At 40.7% G+C, this 21,623-nt stretch overlaps 1 protein-coding gene across 2 annotated transcripts; it reads right to left on the bottom strand.

Moving 5' to 3' along the window:
• Positions 1-21,112, bottom strand: TLCD4 (TLC domain containing 4). Of its 2 annotated transcripts, none has more exons than XM_035332678.1 (7): positions 21,022-21,112; positions 16,448-16,613; positions 11,738-11,827; positions 7,353-7,411; positions 5,436-5,530; positions 3,168-3,241; positions 1-1,314 (listed from the first exon to the last, which is right to left on the bottom strand). In XM_035332678.1, the coding sequence occupies exons 2-7, from the start codon at positions 16,600-16,602 to the stop codon at positions 999-1,001; spliced, it is 789 nt and encodes a 262-aa protein (XP_035188569.1). In that variant the 5' UTR covers positions 16,603-16,613; positions 21,022-21,112; the 3' UTR covers positions 1-998. The 2 variants fall into 2 exon arrangements, with proteins under 2 accessions (XP_035188569.1, XP_035188570.1); XM_035332679.1 differs by lacking the exon at positions 21,022-21,112 and adding an exon at positions 19,820-20,493.
• Between the last annotated feature and the right edge of the window lie 511 nt (positions 21,113-21,623).

The raw sequence follows: 21,623 nt of genomic DNA, 5'->3' as shown, positions 1-21,623 counted from the left end.
TAGTCAACAGCTCAGATGTGACTAGCAAGGAAAGCGTGACAAAAAAAAATTACATCAGATGGGTCACTTCTGTGCTAAAGTCATACTGTACGTTACATGGCACATATACAGAAGAATTGTATCTTTTTACAATTGAACTTCACATCCCAAAAGTCAATGGTTAAAAATACTCTCAGCAGAGTTGCAGTGTTTCTCAAAGGCAGCAGCAGCAAAGGAAAAAGCACTCCAGTAAGAATTATGCTGTTTCCAAACAACATTTCCTATATCATCTTACAAAATAATTTCCATGGCTGACTTAGTAGATATAGTCTAAAACAGCAAAAGTGAACCCTTTCCATAAAAATCAGAGAATTTTAACCATTGCTAAGGTGTCTCGTATGGGCTTATAATACAACATTTTAGATAAAATTATTTAATACATTTCCCAAAACGGTTTGCATTCATACAAGGCAGAACAAAAAGCAGTAAAAGACTTCACAGAATCAAAGCTAGATTTTGTTTTCCTTGCAAAAAATAAAAAGTTTTCAAGAATGAAATCTTGATTGTTATTCCTAGAAGAAAACATAGAAACGTGCCAGGAAAATTGCACCATATCAGAGTTTGGGGAGATTCGTTTCTGTTTTTTAAAAAAAGAGAGACGTCAATATTCACTAGTTTTATAAAACATTAATCTGAGAAACCTGAGTGAAACACTTCAAACACACTGGTGGACAACAACCAAGTAACCAGTCTGCTCCTTCCTCATGTCAGTAGTTTGTTAAGTGCTAAGAACACACACGTAGCATTCATTTCTGTGAACTTTTGCTTCTATTCCTCACTGGATAAGATCCTTAAAGCGTGGCCTTGGGTGCACAGGCAGTGTGGCTAGGGAAAGGTAAGATCAGTACAGAGGTAATACCTTGTTTCCTTAACAGGAGCTTTTCATGGCAGAAATGTGCACTGGTTCAGTGAACCCAGATTATTTTCATAGCAGAAATTTCATTTTATGCATATGATCTCTAGTCAGATTTTCCATTTTTGTGACTTTTAGCTTCCTCCTGTCCAACAAGACAAATAACTTTGTAGCATCCTTTTGTAATTTTGACCATCCACATCAAGTTCATAATATCCAAGACAACGCTTGAGATAATCCAGGCGCTCTGGGCTGCAAACCCTAACCTCTGGAAACCCTCAGTTCCAAATGAAGCAATGACCCGGCTGTAATACATAGGTATGACGGCAATCCTCACCACGAAGAATACAACTGTCATCAGCACACCATTGATGATGTTGGCCTTTGAAGATTTGGGATATCCCAGTACTTCAAAAAACCACCTGCAAAAGAAGTGTACACACAGATGCCAGGCAGACTTAAAAGCCATTTCAGTAAAAATGATTTTTATTTAATTAATCATGTATTTGTAATTGCTTCTAGCTTCTAAGCTATTGTTTGCAAATTGCACCTGTAGCAAGGTGGGAATCAGGCTCTTCTCCCACGCACCTAAAGATAAAATGAGGGGAAATGGCCTCAAGTTGTGCCGGGGAGGTTTAGATTGGATATTAGGAGAATTTTCTTCAATGAAATGGTTGTGTGGCATTAGAACAGGCTGCCCAGGGAAGTTGTTGAGTTGCCATCTTTAGAGGTCTTCAAGAAACGTCAAAGTGTAAAATTTAGAAGCATGGTTTAGTGGTGGACTTGTCAGTACTATGTTAAAGGTTGGACTAGATGACCTTAGAGGTCTCTTCCAACATGAATGATTCTATTAAATTCTTCTGCTTGGCTGCATTTTTTTCCCTAGTTGAGAACTGCATGATACTGAGAACATTACAGCAATAACATAGAAAATCCTGATTCAAATTGTAAACCAGTTCACAAGCAGTGTGCATTTCAACGACTACCGTGTTATTCCACTGTAATTCACATTTATTTTTAAAATCATAAATACAAACTTATTACTTGTTACTATAATTTGCACCAATAGGCAACTCGTGATATTTTAAAAGGTTTTTAAAGCCTACAGCGATGTGCCAATATGGGTATAACTGGAGAAAAGGGTAACTGGACATCTGCTTAGTGATTTTCCCCTCCCAGCAAATTCAAAAAGATAGAACTCAGTAAATCACAGCGATCGTGAACGTTTTACCCATCACAGTTCACAATTAATTACATAAATGCTGACAGTACCATAAAAAGATCTGAATGTTTGGCATGGAGACAACCTCCAATTAGATAACCCTAACAACACAGACAGGAAATACAGGGAAAATACTTCAGTTCTGGGATCAGAATATAATTTGATATGTTAATATTGGGTCTTTTTTGGTAACACTAAGAATGCAAACAAAAAACATAATGTAAATCATTACCCACAACTTGCTGCCTTATGGATCTGGTTCTCTTCAAATTCAAAGAAAAAAACAATCATGCCCTAATGAGATGACATCCCTTAGTGCAATGGACTTTATCATCTCCTACAGAGATTTCCATTTTTCTCAGAAAGCAGTAAATGTGGGTTTTCAAGGACATGGTCTCACCACCGGCATTTTATAACATACTGCTTTTAATTAATCTAAAAGGTTAGCAGCTGCATAGGTACCACTTCAACATTTCCAAGATAGATTTCATCTTAATAAGACAGTTGGGCGAACACTGACAGGGACATGAGTGTCAATATAGAAATCTATAGGATAATACCACCTTCAGATTACAAAGCCACCTTCAAACCCCCTTCCCCCCCCCCCATCCCCAGTTTGCTTACTCTCCTCTTCGTTGTATCACTAAAATAAGCTTAAAAGAAACCATGTCTCTTCTTTTCCCGACCCACAATATTGAAGAAACCCCTACTGAAATGGCTGGCTTCTACTATAATAACTGACTAAACACCCACACTAATGAACAATGTTGAATTTATGAATTTTTGTCATTCTGTAGTGTCACAAAAGTTTAGCATTTGATATGAAGGATTGTCTACTCTAAAAAGGAACTCAAGAGTGAATACACCGGTTATACTGCTTGCAGCTATAGCAGCTGAAAGTTTTCATAGCAAAAGAGACTTCCAGGTAGTAATCCGTAGTTGTATAAGTTCCCTTTTAGCAGATGTTCAACGACAAAAATCTTTCAAAGTGAGAGAAATAACCATACCGAAGAAAATTTTAAGAGCTGTGTAAAAAATTCCACAACTGCTTACCGCTGATTGACAAAAGGAGTGGAGAACTCTGCAAGCAGACGGAAGTTTCCAAAATAGGCCAACAGACCTTTGCTCTAGTTGGACAAAGACAAAACAGACATAGAAAAATCAACAATCTAGCAGATAAACCTTGATTAAAGCCTTCAAGTATACACAGTGATAAAATGTCTCAACTGCTTTATTAAAACTGACAGTAAGCAAGTTCGATAGCTGTGGCAAACTTCCTTAAAATTTCAAAATTAAGTTTTCGACAGAAGATGCAGCTGTCCTTCAGGTATCTTAAAGAGCAGTTTTTTATTTTAAATAAATCTTCAAAAAAAACTTACAGGTAAGTGGTAAAGGAAATCTAGAGAAGGCTATCTAGAGAAGACTGGCACAAGTTGTTGTAGGTTGTAACTACAATGGCACTGCCCAGGAGGATTATAAATATTCTGCATTTCTCACGTTTAAACAAACCCAAACAGAAACACTAAATGGAAGAAAAACATCCCTGTGTTGTTTTAGAAATGCGATTTGCCAACATGTAGATGAATTGCTGGCTCTTATTTGGCAGCAGAAAGGGCACACAAAGCCCTTAATTCTTCTCTCCCCTCACCTCAGGGAAAACCTATTCCACCGGTTCTGTTGTAGCCCCTGCCATATCCCCCGGGCCGGAAGAAGAGCGTGTCTTTTTTTTTTAAAATGCTGGTATCCAGATAACAGCATGGTAATGCTGGTATCCAGATAACAGCATGGTACTTTTACACCGATACACGTTGCAACCGAACGCTTCCCTCCAAGTGACAAAGTACAGAAACTTCTGTCTTATCTTTCAGCTGGGCTGTGTGCCGGAAATAGCATCTCATTGCATAATGACTGGGTAAGCAGCACTTGGCAGGTAGAGAGATAAAAACATTTCAAAAACAAACTCAAACAAAAACCCTCAGCCATACCACTGAACAACCCACGGCATATGTCATCATTGCTTTTTCCGCCACTGAAGGGATTACCACCCACTCTTTCAGGCATTTCACATAAGTTAGCACCACAGCAAACAGAAAAAGTGTTCATAATCAAATTCTGTCCTAACTGCAAGAGCAAATTTCTAAATAAAATACGTATGAGTAACAGAGTGAGAGTAAGGCATAGACACCCGAGGGCAGAGTTACACACGAATAATAACTACTTTAAAAAAAAGTTTACACTAACACTACAGTATTAACTCCAGAAACAACTACTGCATTTTCTGCAGTAGGGATTACCCCGGTGATGGTATTTTCATTTCTCTAATATTCAGCTCTAATTCAGTTTCATCCGCAATAACAGTAGCAGATCTTATTATTTTTAGCTAGAAACAGAGTACTGACTTGTCAGGGTACTTCATTCCCTTTGAACCGCTACATGGAAAATCTGACAGTAATCTGATGTCGTGACGTATTTTTAATACTGCAAGTATAGGATTTGGGAAGTAGGTAGGGAAAGAAGTGTTGTAAGTGATGTAAATGGTATTTTGTAGAATGTATTTATTTATTGAATGAGCTTTTCAGAAGAAATTCAGCAGTCTTACTCTGGAGCTCAGTGGGATTTCTACCAAATCACATAGGCATCTTTGAGCAATGCCAGCAGCAAAGTAGCAAAGAGTAACTAAGTTGGTCTTCAGCCTAGAACAGTACCTTTCTCTTTCCCTGTTCTCGTTAATGTGTGCCACAGATATTTAGGGATATAAAGAGTTAATCATCATCAACTGCTTCCCCAACAAAGCAAATTTAAAAAAGAAGTCCCAGAAAGTCAACAGCAATCTTTATAAAAAATACTTAACGAGAAATCTCAGACAGTTATAACAAAATTTAAAGTTAGCCTATACTAAACAATGGATATGGTCCCTTTATTAGATACTCATGAACTTCATGTAATAGTACATTTTTCAGGTCGGTGTACTAATATGACATATTAACATGTCAGCCGTTCAGTAACTCAGAGTGGAATACATTTCAGAACCCTACCTTCCATAACAGTACAGTGTTTGTGTCTGGGTGACAAAAACGTGTGTAATAACAATTGTTTTTTTCTTTTTAAATAAAAACCCACAGAAAAAAAACACTTCCAAAAGAGCTTCCAAATGACTGATAAAACCATTTATAAAGTAATGATGATTGAAAATATAAATATGCCTTTCAGAGGTAATATACCAACCAGTTTAGAACTTTAAGCATTAAGCAAATGAGATTCATAAAAGCGTTGTCTTCAATCTCATCTGCTTTTTACGTTGCTAGAAAATACAGTACTCACCAGTACAAAGTAGTAAGCATACAGAGCCGCCAAGTGATGTATTACAAAAAATTTGTCACCAATCGCCTTCCAGTAGTAAATAATAAGCAACAAGTCTACAAAAAAAAAAGGAATCATGTTAAAGAACAAATTAGTATAATACACCATTTAACTGAGAATAATGTTTCTTTAAGTTTTTAGAGGTATGAATGCAAATATATGGTACCAGTAGAAATGCAATTAGTTATCTCTGAAGAGAACACCTTTATGCCAAAGGCTTTCCTTTATGTAGGAAAAGTTCTGACACTGCATTAAGCAACGATGTTCTTCCAACCGTTGCCATGAATTATTTTCTGTATCAGTGGAAGTACGGGAGCAATACCTTTAGCTGAAATACTCTGGAAGGAAAAAGTGGATCCAAAATCTCATAGCAAGACTTCACACTTATGAATCCACAAATTTGGAAGAAGTGACCCCCAAAATATAAGGGGGGTGGGGAGGGAAGGGGCATAGCCAATGTACAAATGCATACAATAAATGCAGGGGAACTTGTCAATCAAAAAAATTGTATTAGCAAACAGGGAACCATTAACCAAAATATTTTGCAAGAGCCCCTTGGAACGAGAAGTATGTTCATCTTAATCAGACTTTTCCAATTACTGCAAAAGTGATACTGTGGACCTGAGCTAATGGTGTAAAGAAAGCTTTGACAACCAAGTTTTTCTTGCCCTGGGGATAATTCAGAAGATTTTTTGTTCTAAACTGGAATAAGCAATTTCTGCCTCTACTTTCTCCAAATAAACAAACACTTGGTACTTTGAATGGAATACTAGCAATCAAGGTTCAAAATCAAAGACCTTACCCCTATGCTTTTCTTAACTCCAGTGAATGCCTTGATCTCTTTTAGATTGGCTGTCCTCAGGCAGGACTCTATATTATCTGATACAGCTGCTCCATTTCCTATTAATAATTTAACTATGTAAGGAAGTAAAAGAGAATGAGTGGCCAGGTTCAGGTCTCTGTTCAAAGGCATTCATTAATTCATAATGAAACTCCGGTGTGTAATTATTCAGAAACAGACACCAATGAATTTAAACACAGAAGATGAAGTTCCTCTCACAGACAAACCAGAGACTTAAAAAAAGCCACACTTTACCAGGGTGTGCTGATTACCAGATTATCAATTCCATTACAGTGAGAAACCTAGTGTGTAGGATAATCAAGTATACAGGCCAGTCTCTGATCAAAGACTTCATCCAAATACACAGTTTTCCCTGAAAATAGTCCAAGTTACAAAGTTTTCACTTTGGTAAGTCAGTATTCCCCCGACATAATACAGGTTCCAAATAATTTTGTAACAAAATTCCCATGACAATTTTAGCTGACAGTGAACAATTAAGAACTCTAACATATCTAAGGGTTAATGCAGTATTAAGAAATAATTAAAATTTTGAAGTTTTATACACGATTACATTTTGTCTTAAAATGGGACTATTAGGTGGACAGGTGAGATCCTACGACATCATTTGCCTCAGCTTGTATTAAGGGTTATTAAAATTCTTCTGCCAGTTTTTTCAGGTGTTAAGAAGAAACATACAATAAAAGTGCTCCAAGTTCTAGGCACTCTGAGTGAGTGAAGGGCAACCACTTCAACACCTTCTGAACTGGCTGAAGTACAAAAAATTAGTTGGAGTTGGTGGCTATGTACCAAACTATCACAAAGCCACACTATGGCACTTCCTCAGGGCTTGGGGAGACATCATTCCTATCTTTCACATCCACAGGCAAGATCCTGTGATCGCACCACAACCCACAACTCCATTACTATGCAGTTTCTGCTGTGGCTTTTAAAATTGCTATATACATATCACGTCTCCAGCGTAGTGACTTAATATAAATATATAGGTTAAGTGCATTATATAGACATTGCATAATTACCAGAAATGAGGTAGCCTGTGGTAATAGCAATATTCAGTTGCACAATTGAAGGGTCACCCCTGTGAACATACCAAAAATGCAGTTATAGCCTTTATAACAAGGTAATTTGCAGAGAACATGCGGATATCAAGCATCATTACTTCCAACAAGTCACGTAATATTTGGCCCAACAGTAAGACATTATGACTTTTGGCTAAAGATGATCCTCGTCACAAAAATGGATTCCTTTTTCACCCAGATACAAAACACCTATCTACTAGCTCCCCTAATCGGGACTACCTCTGGCTTTGGGGTAGAGACCCCAATAGCCTTGCTGGAGACTAGAACCGAAACCCAGCGAGTACCCTGAGCTGGCTTCTCTGGGCAAAGCGAATAAAAGCATACAGCCCAGGCAGCGTCTCAGCGCGTCAACTGACACTCCGCATCTCCATTTTTGTTCTTCTGCCAGTATGAAAACTTTGTTGCGCATGACAAAAATAACTCGCTCAGCTGATGCTTTTCACATTTGTAAGAGGATGGATGCTCATAGAAATAAACATAGAAAGAGACACGAAAGGCATTATGTGCCTGCTCTTTGAAGCCAAGGAACCTTCCAGCAGAAATGTTTCTGGCATAGTTTCCCACCTCCTGTACCTTCCATTTTGGTGCCAAACATTCAGTAGGCAAAGCTCTTAGCAGCAAACATACAACTTCAGCTCCTGCAGGATGTTCAGCAAACCCAAACTTGTGAACACAGCTCAAGGGGAGGAAGCATTCACATCACAGTAAATAACTTCTTTGTTCCTTCTTCCATTGTCCTCAGAGCATTCCTACTTTGAGGAGTTTGGTAAGCAATTCTCTTTCTCTCTCCATAAAGATACGTATATATACACACATATCTATATTAAACTAACTTGTGTAACTAATCTAGATGTGCTTTGTGTACGTACAAATTTAGCTTCAAGGGACAGATCTACAGATTTATAGAAAGTGGGCTGCCCAGGACAGGCTATGAAAGCAATCTTGGTTGCAAAGCTTTTAAGAAAAAAAAAAAAAAAAAAAAAAAAAAAGATAAACGTGTTTAAATCAACCTTCAATACAAAGTCCACCCCAGCTAGAAAGCAGTAAAATGCTATTACTTAGCTATTACTTCTTAATCCTACTGGAATGAAACAATGGGAGAGATTTCCTGTATTATTACAATCTCTTCTCTCAATCTCAAGTTTTTCTTGGTGTCTAAAACTAATGGGTTGCTTGAGTGAGAGGGTAGCTTACAAGAAAATGGAAGGACTCACAACAACAGAATTTTGCCATGAGCTGAGGAGAAACATTACCAGGAGAGCCTGGAGCTGTGTCCAGCTCTTAACAGAGGCCATACAATGGGCTCTCTTAACTACAATCTGAGATGAGCATTTTTCACAGGCTTCAAAACCTGGTTTCACGTAGGCTGTGGGCTAAGCGCTTCTTCAGATGTAACTCTTCAGAAAGTCACAGCTAGATGCAGAGCACAGACAGATGTGTTCTCACAACTTCAGGCAGTGTTTGAATAGTTCCAGCCCTTTGTTAGAACTCCAGGCTGCAGCAGTGGCAACACCAAGCCATAACTTGCGAGCACGCCCAGATCAATTCAGCACAATCACCCAGATTGAGCCTGCACTCAATATCCTTCATTTTCTTATCCAGAGAAGACACAAAGGTCTGAGCGTATGAAATTGGTTCCCCGATACTGGTAAACAAGACTTAACTGGAAGAGACACCTCCCTTCAGCCTTCCCGTGAGAATGATCACCTTGCAGCAAGCCCTCTCTAGGCTTGCTAAACCATCTCAACAACGCACGCTGCTGCACTACCCATTTGTCACCTTGCAATACCTTCAGGAAGAGTCGGTCCACGTCTGATTGCCAATTAATCTCAATTAATGGAAAATGCAGAATTTAGTCTAAAATGTTCTGGATTCCTGATCTGCTTGAATGGGAAGTGCAACAGAGCTTATGAGCCCTGATGTTTGCAGCCAAGTTTTGATGCAAGCGAGTGCCAGGAATGACAAGCAGGGAGTGACCTGAACAAGAAGAGCTCTCTCGTTTGTGATTGCTAAGGAGCTGTGCATGGCAAATGAGTACACAGGAACACGCACGGGCAGACATGACCAACTTTCTTTGAACTTTTCTGCAGATATGATTACACTAGGTAAAAAATATGCTAATTGAACATCAGACTTCACAAAGTTTAATGATTTTAAAGTGGACAGTTGCATGAAAAACCCTGCCCTTTTGTGAAGCTACAGCTCAATTCACTTATTTACGCCATCTCCCTCTCCTTACCTAATCTCTTCCACCTCCACATTTTCTACCATGTTATTCTCAACACCTCAAAAACAATTTCTACATCACCTATGTTACCAACTCTGTATTGCATACAGGAAACAAGGCAAAGTGTTACAGGAAGTCCTAGACCATCAAAAAACGTGTGCATACACAAGGCTAATGAGCCTTTCTCATTTATGGATGCTCTAGTCTTCATTATCCTTTGTTAGGTTCTACAGTATCTAGTTTTAGGCATTACCTCAGAGCAATACCACGTGCTCTCTCCATTGCACCCAAAGCCTTAGCAGGAGTCCTGATCGTTTCCCAGACCTACAGGTAGCAGCAGCAGCATGCATTTAGGCTTCATATGAGCTCTGAAGTTGGGCTGACAGGTTGAGACTCAGAACCTGTGACTTTCCGTTACAGGTAGAGATAGATAGAAGCTCTGCAGAGAATAACTGGACATGGTCGTACAGTTGACTACACAAAGATGGTGGCAATAGCTACAGGGAAAGAGTGCCCATATCAAAACCTTCCCAGCAGTCTAATGTTGGAGCACCTGAGTAATGTTCTCAGGCTACGTGAGTGCAAGAGAGCTGCATCAAGGATTCCTGGGCATTTACTCAAAAACTAGACTTTACTCCATCAACAATAAGCTTTCAGATCAGAATACTGAAATCTCTAACTTAACTTTTCTCAAACTTTGTAAGAATGAAAAAAGTTAGTTTTCTATTTAATTTGATTTTTTACTGGATTTATACCAGCATAATTTAGTAAGCGTGAAGACTATTTATCATCACGAAGTGGTTTTCATTTCTGCCATTCATGATTTCTTTTGTACTGCTTAGAACAAAGCCTCCTCAAAGAAACCATGATAAAAGCTTGTATCTGATAAAGCTTACCACAACACATACAGTGAGCAAGTTATAACAGCCTTTTCATCATGGTTAACAGATCTCGTAAGATATTCAGTGCATTTGGTTTCTCTAAAGATACTAGTATATAAAGAAAAAAATCCAAGACAGCCAGCAATTTAATCCTGTTTAACTACATACATGAGAGGCCAATGTTGTTAAATTTGTGTAATGAATGAGTGTTGCATTTATGAAAGCCACGTAACAAGTCAGTGGCAGAGATATGATCAGAATTCGTAGCTTCAAGCACCCAATTCTGTCTAGTCCACACTGCATTTCCATTAGCTTACAATATCAAAAGAGCAGAACAAGCATCAGGTGTTACATTTCTCTAAGTTTAAGCTGACTCAGAATTCAGACCTTTGACAAGGTTAAAACAGCAGCCTCTGACAGACGTATAAAATTAAACTTAGAGTAGGTAATCACTCTTCAGGAAAAATACGGCCTCTTCCTTCCAGGGGGAAAGAGTTTTCAGAGGGTAATGTGTGAGATGTCAAAATACCAACTGCAATCTATAATTAACTAACACAACAGGCATCTTATATCCAAAAATAAGCATGAAAAAAAAAACAATATAACTCAATATAACTAGAAATCACTAAAAGATGAAGCTGAAAATAGAGTATTTGATAACCAGAGGAAATGTTAGAAATTTATTAAACAATCCAATTCCTTGTGAAAACAGCATCATTTTCATCTTCTTTTTCTTAAAGAAATATTGGAGGAAGCTTTTTGAGAGGCTGAAATACAAACATCTAAACTCATCACTTTCTACGTATATTTTTAAATATATAGTAGGCCCCACTGGCTTTTCCTTTTTTTTTTTCCCAAGACTATCAACAGCATTTCAATTTTGCTATAAAATGATTATACTAAACAGCATAGTTCCAGTCTTCTCAGCTTATACTTACACACTCAGTTTTATGGATTAGTAATGGAATTTGCTATTCCAAATCAATTGCCTCTCTGTGAAGTGGCATAGAAACAATAAAGGCAATAAACTACGGGATTAGCACTGACAAATAATTTGGAATTATCACGTAGTACAGACAAAAACAGACACATCACAACTGCATATTTTAACAGCAAATACAACAAATATTTCAGTAATTAATAAACAGAAAACTGTTTTCCATTCTCAGTTATGTTATTTCACTGCGTAAGAGCAATATATACGTAAAATGTCTTACCAGAGATGGTCAGCGTTAACAGCATCATCGTACAACAAAATATAGAGACAAAACCCACCAACCACCAAGGCATGGAATGTGGACACTGTCCTGAAAAAGAGATCACAGTCACAAGGAGATGCTGCCATTCACAACTTCCTGTACTGTACTTCGTGGAGGAGACATCCAAGTCATGCTCAACTGCATCTCTTCTTTATGCTGCTACCAACAACTCATTTGATGGCAGGTGGGAAAGACAGTCAAAAAGTAGAAAATATCTATTAAATAAAGGCGGGGGGGAGGGACAAAGGGATGCATTGAACACAAAGTGGGGTCTTAAAGTACAGTAACTGAGATCTACATTTTTCCCCCGATTATCCCATATATTAATGAGTCCTCACAGACAATATGACATCCAGTTTTCAAACAAATACTTACTGCACTGCACCACTTGCTGGAAAAACTAGAGGAAAGCACCTTGCATTTTATTTTCAGATTGGCCCATGGGTGCCACAGCAGCCGGCTTCTCCATCCTGGCACCAAGTTACCAGATGGCCCAACACACATCTCCTGAGACCACGTTTTGGAAAGAGGGGCATTAAATTAAAAGTCCTATCAATGAAAGTTTCAGAAAGAAATGCCAGAGCACTTGAAGTAGATTCTGGCCCTCCGAGAGAAACCTCATGTAACCACAAGCTACAGCTGCTCATGTGATGTGTAACAGCTGCAGGTTCCTACAGCCAGCCGCTTGCAGCCTTCCTTGCGCCGTTTTATACTCCTCTTCTCTTACACAGAATTGCAGTAGTCAGGGTTGCCTTGCCCATGCTCTAGTACTACATAGCCATGCCCAAAGACATCAGCACTGAGCATACAGGCTGCAGGTGTAACGCAGATAAACACCGGAGGCCACCACGCCTGGACAACTGCCTGCCCTAGGGCACAGGAGGGCTCCTGCCAGCACGTGGCCAGGGCCATGCCGCCCCTGTGCAGCCCCGGCGTATTCCTGGAAGGGAGAACAATGCGGTGGGCGCCGGTCCAGCTCGGGAGCCTCGTTCCTCTGGCCAGGGGTTGAACACTGCTATAAGCAGCACCTAAGTGTGCAGCTACTGACTGCCTTCCCACTTCCTCAGCGTGACTGGGAAGAAAAAATGAAGCGCCGAAGTATTTTTACTGACTGATGGATGGTATTTGAAAGATGAGAACTCTGAGTTAGGGCTGAGCAATCAGAAACTCCTTCGCACCACATTGACAGCAATACGTACACACACACGTGCAGCTGCTGTTACTAGTCTTGTCTTTGTACTATTGAATAAATGTATTTTGAAGTTATTCATAGTTTAAATGTGCATAAATCACTCTCCAGAGTCTCGACTCTACCATGCGAGATATAAAAAACACCTTAATTCCTGCAGAAGACTTTCCAAAGTAAGAAGGGTTCATCACCTTTAGTCTATTTCCCGGGGCTGTATTATCTTCTGGCATTAGAAGATTCTATCACTTTTCATGAAAGAAGTCTGCATTTACAATTTGCTTAAAGAGTGTATCATACGATTTTCAGCAGCTTTTTCAGAAGTGTTCCAAAAAACTGCATAGAGATTAATACAATACGAATATCCACGTGCAGCATGCTGGATGAAAACATTCACTAACCATTATAGCACAGGATTTTTTCCTTTTCTTTTCCCCCAAAGAAAGAAAATTATGTTATCAGAGCCTTAATGATAATAGTTTAATTAAAATGTCAACCCCTGCAACACAGAATTACAGAAGGAACTTTGTATCCTTGTTCAGCATACCCTTTGCTTTAACAAAGCATGGCATAGAAGATTAGTGTTTAAGAAATACCCGAGGTTTTTGAACTTTAGGAGAGGAAATGCTGAAAGAAGTACAATCTGCCCTAGCATATAGTTCATTAGTTTGCAGTTGCAGTTTCTCTTAGGAGTGGCTGTTTATTCAAACCTTAGTTTGGATAAGCTTACAACCTATACACAAACACAGCATTTAAAGAGAAAAAAAAAAAAAAAAAAAAAGAGAGAGAGAAAGAAAGAAAAAGAGAGAAAGGAAGGAAGAAAAAAGAAGAAAGCAGATTTCCTCCTCAACTTTGCACTTTGAAGTTTCTCCACAGAAGAAAAGACAGAAGGGAAACAGTGCAACACTCCATTTTAACATGGAATCTAGGTCAAGCTATCAAGCTCAGTACATTTCCTTGAAATTACTGTCAAAGCTTGCATCCTTTAACTCCTCATTAAACTGAAAAGAAAAAAAAAAAAAGTTGCACTGGTAAGTTGCATGCCTATTCCTTTACTACCAAACATACATATTTTTACAACTGCATAATAGCAATACAAGTATTGTAGAAGGGGTGACAGGAATTTATGCCCAACAAACAAGAAAGTTATACTACATCTGTGTCAGAGTGTAACTTCTAACGCAATTTGAGAATCTGCATACATAAGATCCCATAATCAGTTACTTATTGGCTCTTAATTCTTGGAAGGGCAGAATGAACAAATCCACAGCATGGAAAACACGAACCAGAGCTGCAGTTCAAATGCTTAATTCAAAAACCCCTCCAAACTAACAATGTATTTTCAATGCTACAGCTCATTTCAGACAGATGCCCTGCTCCAGACCCAGCTGAGCTGCTAAAAATGCAGAACCATCCTCTGTGCCAGTTTCCTTCAGGACTGCCAACAGAACCGGCTGTGTGAGCACTCCCTACATCAGTTCAGTGTAAGACAAAAGAGCAAACACCTACTTTTAAATCACTTAAGCTAACCAAACTGGTTTTAACAGCAGATGGTAACGTTCTCCACCTGCATAGCTATATGCAGGACACATACGCATCCATCTATATTCTGTGAATACACAGAATACCCCTAGGGGCATCTTTTGGTTTAAGTGAAACACTGGAGTGATGAAGCAGTTTGACAAAACACCGCATTTGGTCAGCAGAGTTAACAGTCCTATAGAAACACAAGCCCCATTAGCCGTTCTTTCACTTCATACCCTCCTCAGGTATAAAATCAACAAGCTGCTGATGAACCATGCTCTGCGTTTCATGCCTTCTAACTCCAGAACTCAGCACAGACATGAGTCATGGTCCAGTGCCACACTAACATCTACATCCTGCTATAAATTCCAAGCAAAATTGCAGAAAGAAGTAAAAAAGGGTACAGCCCAAGGTGCTTTACCAACCTGAGTCGTTAAACACCTTACTGCAAAGTAGCCCAGAGATTACAGAACAGCTTATTTCCAGCAGACTTGTGATCTGTGAAACAATTTGTATGTTGTTATGCAAAGCACTGCAACTTAGCATTGTGCTACCAGGCATGGGATACGTCCTCAGAAACCCTATTATGCAATTCAAGGGTCACTTGACGTGGCTTTGAGACAAAGGTTCAGCTCCAACATGATAAAAGTTTAGTTTAGTTTCCTTGTCAACCTTTATTATTGATTTTGAACACAGAGATAAACCTAAGCTTGCACTGATATCATGAACTGGCAACCTAAAGAGATGTTCTAGCAGGTAAACACTTATTCAAAGATCGAAGTGAAATTAAGATGGTGCCTCTAAAAGCACTGCAAGTGGACATTTGCCAAATGGACAGACAAGAGTATTTGAGCTACTAATGCTTCAGACACCAGTGGAAATAACTTTAAAAGTATCTACCTGATAATGCCTCTGAATGGCACAGGGGAGGACGAGTATAAGACTAAGGCGCTTAGAACGCAGTTACAGAAGTGCAATACAAAATTCTGAGCTCAGAACTTGAGAAACACCTGAAAAACATCTGAACGTTGCAATAGGCTACTCAAGCATGAAGTTATACTGTATCAATTCCTTTCAACTGTAGAAGCTTGTGTATAACCTTTCAGAGTAGCATATTGCAAACAAAACCTCAGTGACCTGTTTGCAATCACTACCCTACACTTCCTCTGTGGCTTAAAGGTGAGGAAAGCACCCATCCCGAAGAGATTCACAGGACTGAACAAGCTGCTACCAGCGCTCTGTCTGAAGGCCAAGTGTAATACACCTGGATATATCCCAGTGACAGCAGTGAAGAAACACAAAGGGGATGGGGAAGGGTTTTAGGGCAAGTTTCCAGAACTCCTTTCCAAACACTTACGTGGTGTCTCATAATGTCCTCCTCCTCCTCTTGCAGTCCCCTTCCCCACCAAAATACCCACGTAGCTGTCCTGTAACTATAGCATAACGCTGCCTCACCACAGTGCTACACTGATGATTCAGCAAATTTCTATGAAAACCCTAACTTACCCAAAGCAGGCTGTAGTAGTAGTTCTGGGAGAACAGAGAGCAACTTGCATTTAGATCACAGAATAAACTGAAACATATGTAATTTTCATTTATGTTTGGGGAAAAGAAATTCTGTACTTCTCTAACTAGAAGCGTCAGAGAGAAACCATTTAAAATTAATCCACCTTAGCTTAGTACCTGTCAGTGGTCACTGTTTTCTTTTTTAAACTTACTTTGTCATTTGCTTATCACTGTCTAAACAAGCGTTTATCATACAAGTGTTAATGTTCTGTGCCTAAGCAGGGGCCTCAGCATTTTACCAGCAGAATTTGTCATGTGTGTAGAACTGTGATCATTGAGCACGTTTAACTAAAGGACATTATGAGCAGTTTTAGACATATACACACACAGGTGGTTCAAATGTTGAGAAGAGCAGATAGTTCATTAGCTGTAGTTTGTTCTGAACTCTTTACCTTGAATTCCATTCGATCTTCCTTTTTTGGCTGAGATTGTTAAAACCAGGTGTTACCCGTGTTGATAGCCAAGAACTTAAAACGTGGAACAGGAGCTGAAACGTGGTAAAACTGGCAAGAGCAATACCAATAGTCAGGTTGCTGAAGGAAGCCATTGTTTTTCAGCCTGCAAAGAGAAGCATCAGGTAATTTCAGTCCAGTGTGTTATTGACAGGTAACTTATCAACAGAAATACTATTCACTCAAAACATAAAAGTATCCCCAAACTTTTTTTTTTTTTTCTTTTTTTAACTGCAGAAGCTGTGGTGTTGTGGATTTTTGTTTATCTTTGTATGGTACGCATCCAACTTGAGCTTCCCAATTTCTGCTACTGGATCCTCCCTGCCCTGAACAATGGAAGTGCTGCCTCAGTAGCCCCTGCTCCTGTCCCAAGAAGCTCCGAAGTTAAAACCCATCTCACCCTTAACAGATTGATGGCTACCAACAGGATTTTGAAAGCAATGGTGAAATCCCATAAGCATAGCAGAGAGATTTCCAGGCCAGCTGAGAAGGCTTCAGGAAGTATCAAGCTCACTGCAGCTTTGTTTTTGTACTTTACAGGGACAGGAGCTCTCAATTTGCACTTTTGTCCACAGCCGAGGGCTTCTCCTTGCCGTAACATGCAGGCTATGGCATTTGAGCTTTTTTCTTTACATGGAAAGCTAAACTTTGTGCAGTTTCTGAGCACACTGAAAAGCTTCCTATCATCAGGGCTAATGCATTTTTCAGATACTCTATTGTCTAGCTACTTTACGAGGCCTAAATCAATAGCTGAACAATTCCAAACACAAATAACAGTCTGTAAATACTTGAAGTCATCTCTCAGAAGCCTCCAGTACTTTGCAAGGCAAAATGGTATTTTCCCAGAAGTCACAAACTTCTGACATATCTCTGGTTTGACGGTGTGGAGAAGTGTTTTATATTCCATGACTGACCAAGGTCACAAACTCATAAAAAGTCAATTTCTATTAAGTTGAACAGAAAAGGGGAAGAAAGCCACAAACAAATGGTTTGCTCTAAAATAACAATTTTAGTTAAATCACAATATAACTACTGTCACTCCTTTGTTGTTTTTTTTTCTGAAGAAAACATCTAAAAATAGAATGAAGACTTAGAGGCTAGCATAATTTGATGCTATTACAACAACTAGTGGTGGCAAAAACTGACACAATAATATAGTACACTTGTGTCCACATTCAGTTCACACGCATTATACAGTGAGGGAATGTGGATAAGAGTTTTAAAACTACATCTGCATTGCAGATAGAAAGAAACTTGAGCTTCAGGGAGAGACAAAAAGAAATAAAAGTCCATTATTTACAATAATAGCTTCTAAAAAAAAAAAATAATTACAGCTCAGACACAAGCAGATCTCTCAAGTGAAACCCACACCCATACCATGTGGATTTCAGGAGTGTACCTCAGCCCAGCCTTAATCCAGTCCTAGGGACCCCACACTTGTTAGATTGCATTTGATGTGCTCTCTGGGTGCATCTTCCTGCTCAGAGCAATGCAGAGGGAAACCTGCCTACTACCCAACACAAACCAAAAGGCAGTAAGTGCGCATGATGCAAAGATTCAGTTTGTGAAGTGCACTTTTACTCCACGTTAAGATTTGAAAGTACACAAGCTGCAATGCACTGCAACAAGGTTTGGTCCATACCAGTTGTTTATCTGATGACCTGTGCTAGTTCAGCAGCATACCAGCCTTTTGTACTTTTTAATGCTAGTCTACCTGAAACTTTCAAATACTGTCTGAAAGTATTCAAATATACTTCAAATACCATCCTGAAAGTTCTGCATTCTCTCGATTATGTTTATAGAGTTCTCCCCATACTTTTCCATTTGCCTCCACTGCCCAGGAGGACACAAAGCACACCGCAATGCAGTTTTTAGTACTGGAGACAATGGGTTCAAAGTCTCATTTTCTAAAAACTTTCCAATTTGAAGGAATAAAACAATCAGTTTAGTTTTATAACCTCCAATTTAAGCCCACTGAAAAACATCACATGGTGCCCATTCCAGATGCTGTGCCAGAACTTTGTTACTATTACTACAAATGACAGATGTAAAGTCCTCTCCTGCACCACTTCAAGTAAGTCTGCTTGATTCCCAGTGTGTGAAAGAAGCCAAAATGCATGTTGAAGCCGAATCTCCTCAGAAAAATATCAAAGGCAGTGAACACGAAACACACCTACTTTATCCTTTTCACCAGAACGTCAGCAATTCTCATGTCACAAATTTTATTCATCTGCCATGACTACACTAGTACCTCTGACTTTTAAAGACACTAACAATTTCTTGGACGAAAGAAATCCATGTTTTCTTTTGTTCCCTTAGCACCAGAAGGTTTTAGTAAGTAAGTAATATTTCAGTGCATGGCAGATGCTCATTTCAGTACAGATTAGGGAGTTACACCAAAAAAACAAACAAAACCAAAAATAAACCTCCCAACCATCATCCCTTGCAAGAAATGAATCAAAAGAGTTGCTTTTTCTTCTACAGAGATTGTACACGGAATTTGTTTTAAGAAAAAGCACTTGTGTGGAAAGTACATGATCTGACTTTCACAAGTATTACGTGCATACACCTCTCAGCACTTTTAGTAGCACGTACACAAAGAACCATGATGCCAGCAAGGGAGGAAGGTATCACAGCAGCAAAGAAAGTCACCTGGCCCCTACAGTTGGTCTGACAGGTACTAAGAAGAGTTTTGCAATACTGATTTCAGAAGGCGATTTCATACGTGCCCTATCAACACACTACTCATGCACATAAAGTGACAAAGTCCAGGAATCATTTCATACTTTACTTTGGCAAATTAAGAGCACTGTATTTTAATTCAATTCAAGAGGACATAATGTTTTATATGAGACAAAAGAACAGTGCATCTATAAACATTTTATTGTATTTCTAAGTTGTTTTCAGCTATATCCTGTTTAACATCAAAATTAACTGCTGCTTACCAGATTTCAGTTTAAGTAAGCAGAACCATTCACTTTGCTGAACTAAACTTTATCATTTAACAGTAACATAATACGCTTCTGATTACATATTTTTTCTTTGTCCTGAGGAAAAAAAATCGCTAACGTAAGTCAAAAGTGGGTTTCAACTCTGCTGTGTTTTTCTGCCCCAGCATCTTCCCATGGCTGTCCAGCAAAGTCCAGTCTAGATACAGAACGTCATGGATTATATATGAGCTGACACTTTATCCCTCAAACTGCATAGTCATTGATTACCATTCAGTCAGCGGATACGGTTTTTGAGCGACTGGAAGGTGGGGAAGGGGGTGTTAGTGTAACTACTTTGTAATTCAGCAAAAAAGTAACGTATCAGGGTTGGTTCTTCACCATTAGGTATTTAACAGCGGTCTTTCCCTTGCTAACCCAAAATTGCTGTCTTAACCATTCAGCTAGACAGTAAGTACAAGCGGTCCCAACTTCACTCTTCATCTTTTCAATGTAGCCTTCATGTAAATAAACATCATCAAATGCTTGAAACTAACAAATTTCAGCAAGGTATTAGTTACACGTGTCTAGCACAGTATCAGATTGCTCTGTTGACCCCACTAATCTTGAAAAAGCTAATAACGGAGCTTTTCAATAGTATTTAGAAAGCGCGGAAAATGCAATCTTTTCATCCAGTATTAACATCCTGTGGTTTTCCTGAGATTCTTTAGGATAAATAAATAAATAAGAGCACTAAAGTTACATATACGTATATGACGACTCAAAATCCATTCACCTCAGTGTGAAACCATTACAAACTTCTAATAGAAAGAAGTCAGCACTTAGTGAGAGTATAAAGGAGTTACCAAGCTTTTCTACCATCAGTGGCATTTGGTGTTTAGGCTTTCCCTGCTGATACCAATCTTTCACAACACAAACATAAGACATGCTATTGTGGAACCACAAGACATAGTATGGAGGTGCAGAGCAAGGTGTGTGGCCCACAGCCCCTATATTCTTTAAGACTAGAGCGATCAATTCCCAGCCGTGATTTGGTGGTGAAGCCACTAGCGATATCAGGACGTCCCATCCAGCCCTAAGTTCTCCTGATCTGCTGAAAAATGAAAGCTAAACCCAACCTGCATAAAAAAAAACTTGCCACAATAATATACAAACAACTTGGTACTAGCAACTGTTGGCTCGTTTTACAGCAAACCTAATCCCGCAACACCTGCAATGCTCCAGTGTTGCCACGTTGCCGGTCCCCGCCAGCAGCTCCCGCTGCCCCAGCCACGCTGGCCGTACCGCACTTGCTCTGCGCCTTGGCTCCGTAACAAGTGCAGGACGACTCCCGGCACGGCAGCACCACGGAGACACCGAGACAAACCACAACCACCAGAGCCTAAGCCATCCCCTCCTCTCCTCCGCAAGGATACCGAGCTCAGCCGGGATCCCGGAGCACCGAAGCGATGCCGGCGGCCACCCGCCAGCCCGGGCAGCCCCGCGCTGCGGCGCCGCTCCCGAGACCTCTCGGACAGACACGGAGGGGCAGGGGGCGGCCCCGGGGCGCGGCGGGCGGCCCGTTACCTGCTCCTGGGGCAGCCCCGCGGGCAGGGGCCGCCGAAAAGCTCCGCGCACCGGGGCCGGACCGAGGGAGGGGAGGGCAGAGGAGAGGCGGAGGCCGCCGGCCCGCCCTCCGCGCCCGGCAGCGGGGCCGCCGGGGCCGCCCCCGCCGTGCCTCCCCGCTGGATGCTCCGCCGGCGGCGGCGGGGCTCGGGTTACGGCAGGCGGGGCCTTAAAGCGGCCCAGCCGCCGCCGCCACCGGCTGCCGGGCCCCGGGCGGCCCCGCGGGGCCGGGGGCCGCCGCTGCTCCCCCCCCAGGAGCCCACTCACCGCCCGCTGCGGCTGCCGGGGCCGCCCCTGCGCTGCGCTGGACTCTGGACCCCAAATCCTGCCACATGCGGGCGGCTGAGAAGGGTTCACGCGTCGGGGAGGCTGCTGCGGGCAGCGCGCCGCCTGCACTCCGCCCTGCGGTGCTCCCGGCCCCGCGGCCCCGCACGCTGCCCGGTAACGGGGGGAGGGGGAGCGCACCTCCTCCGGCACTGGCTGCACGGCGAACCGGCGCTGCTGACACTCGCTGTTGCTGAAACCAACCGCTGGGATGTGTTTGGCGAGTTTTCATTTTACAT

The sequence above is a fragment of the Oxyura jamaicensis genome, chromosome 8 (genome assembly GCF_011077185.1).
Source record: "Oxyura jamaicensis isolate SHBP4307 breed ruddy duck chromosome 8, BPBGC_Ojam_1.0, whole genome shotgun sequence".
Lineage (NCBI taxonomy): Eukaryota > Metazoa > Chordata > Aves > Anseriformes > Anatidae > Oxyura > Oxyura jamaicensis.
Note: the sequence above shows the minus strand (reverse complement) of the source record. Positions and strands in the feature narration are given on the sequence as shown.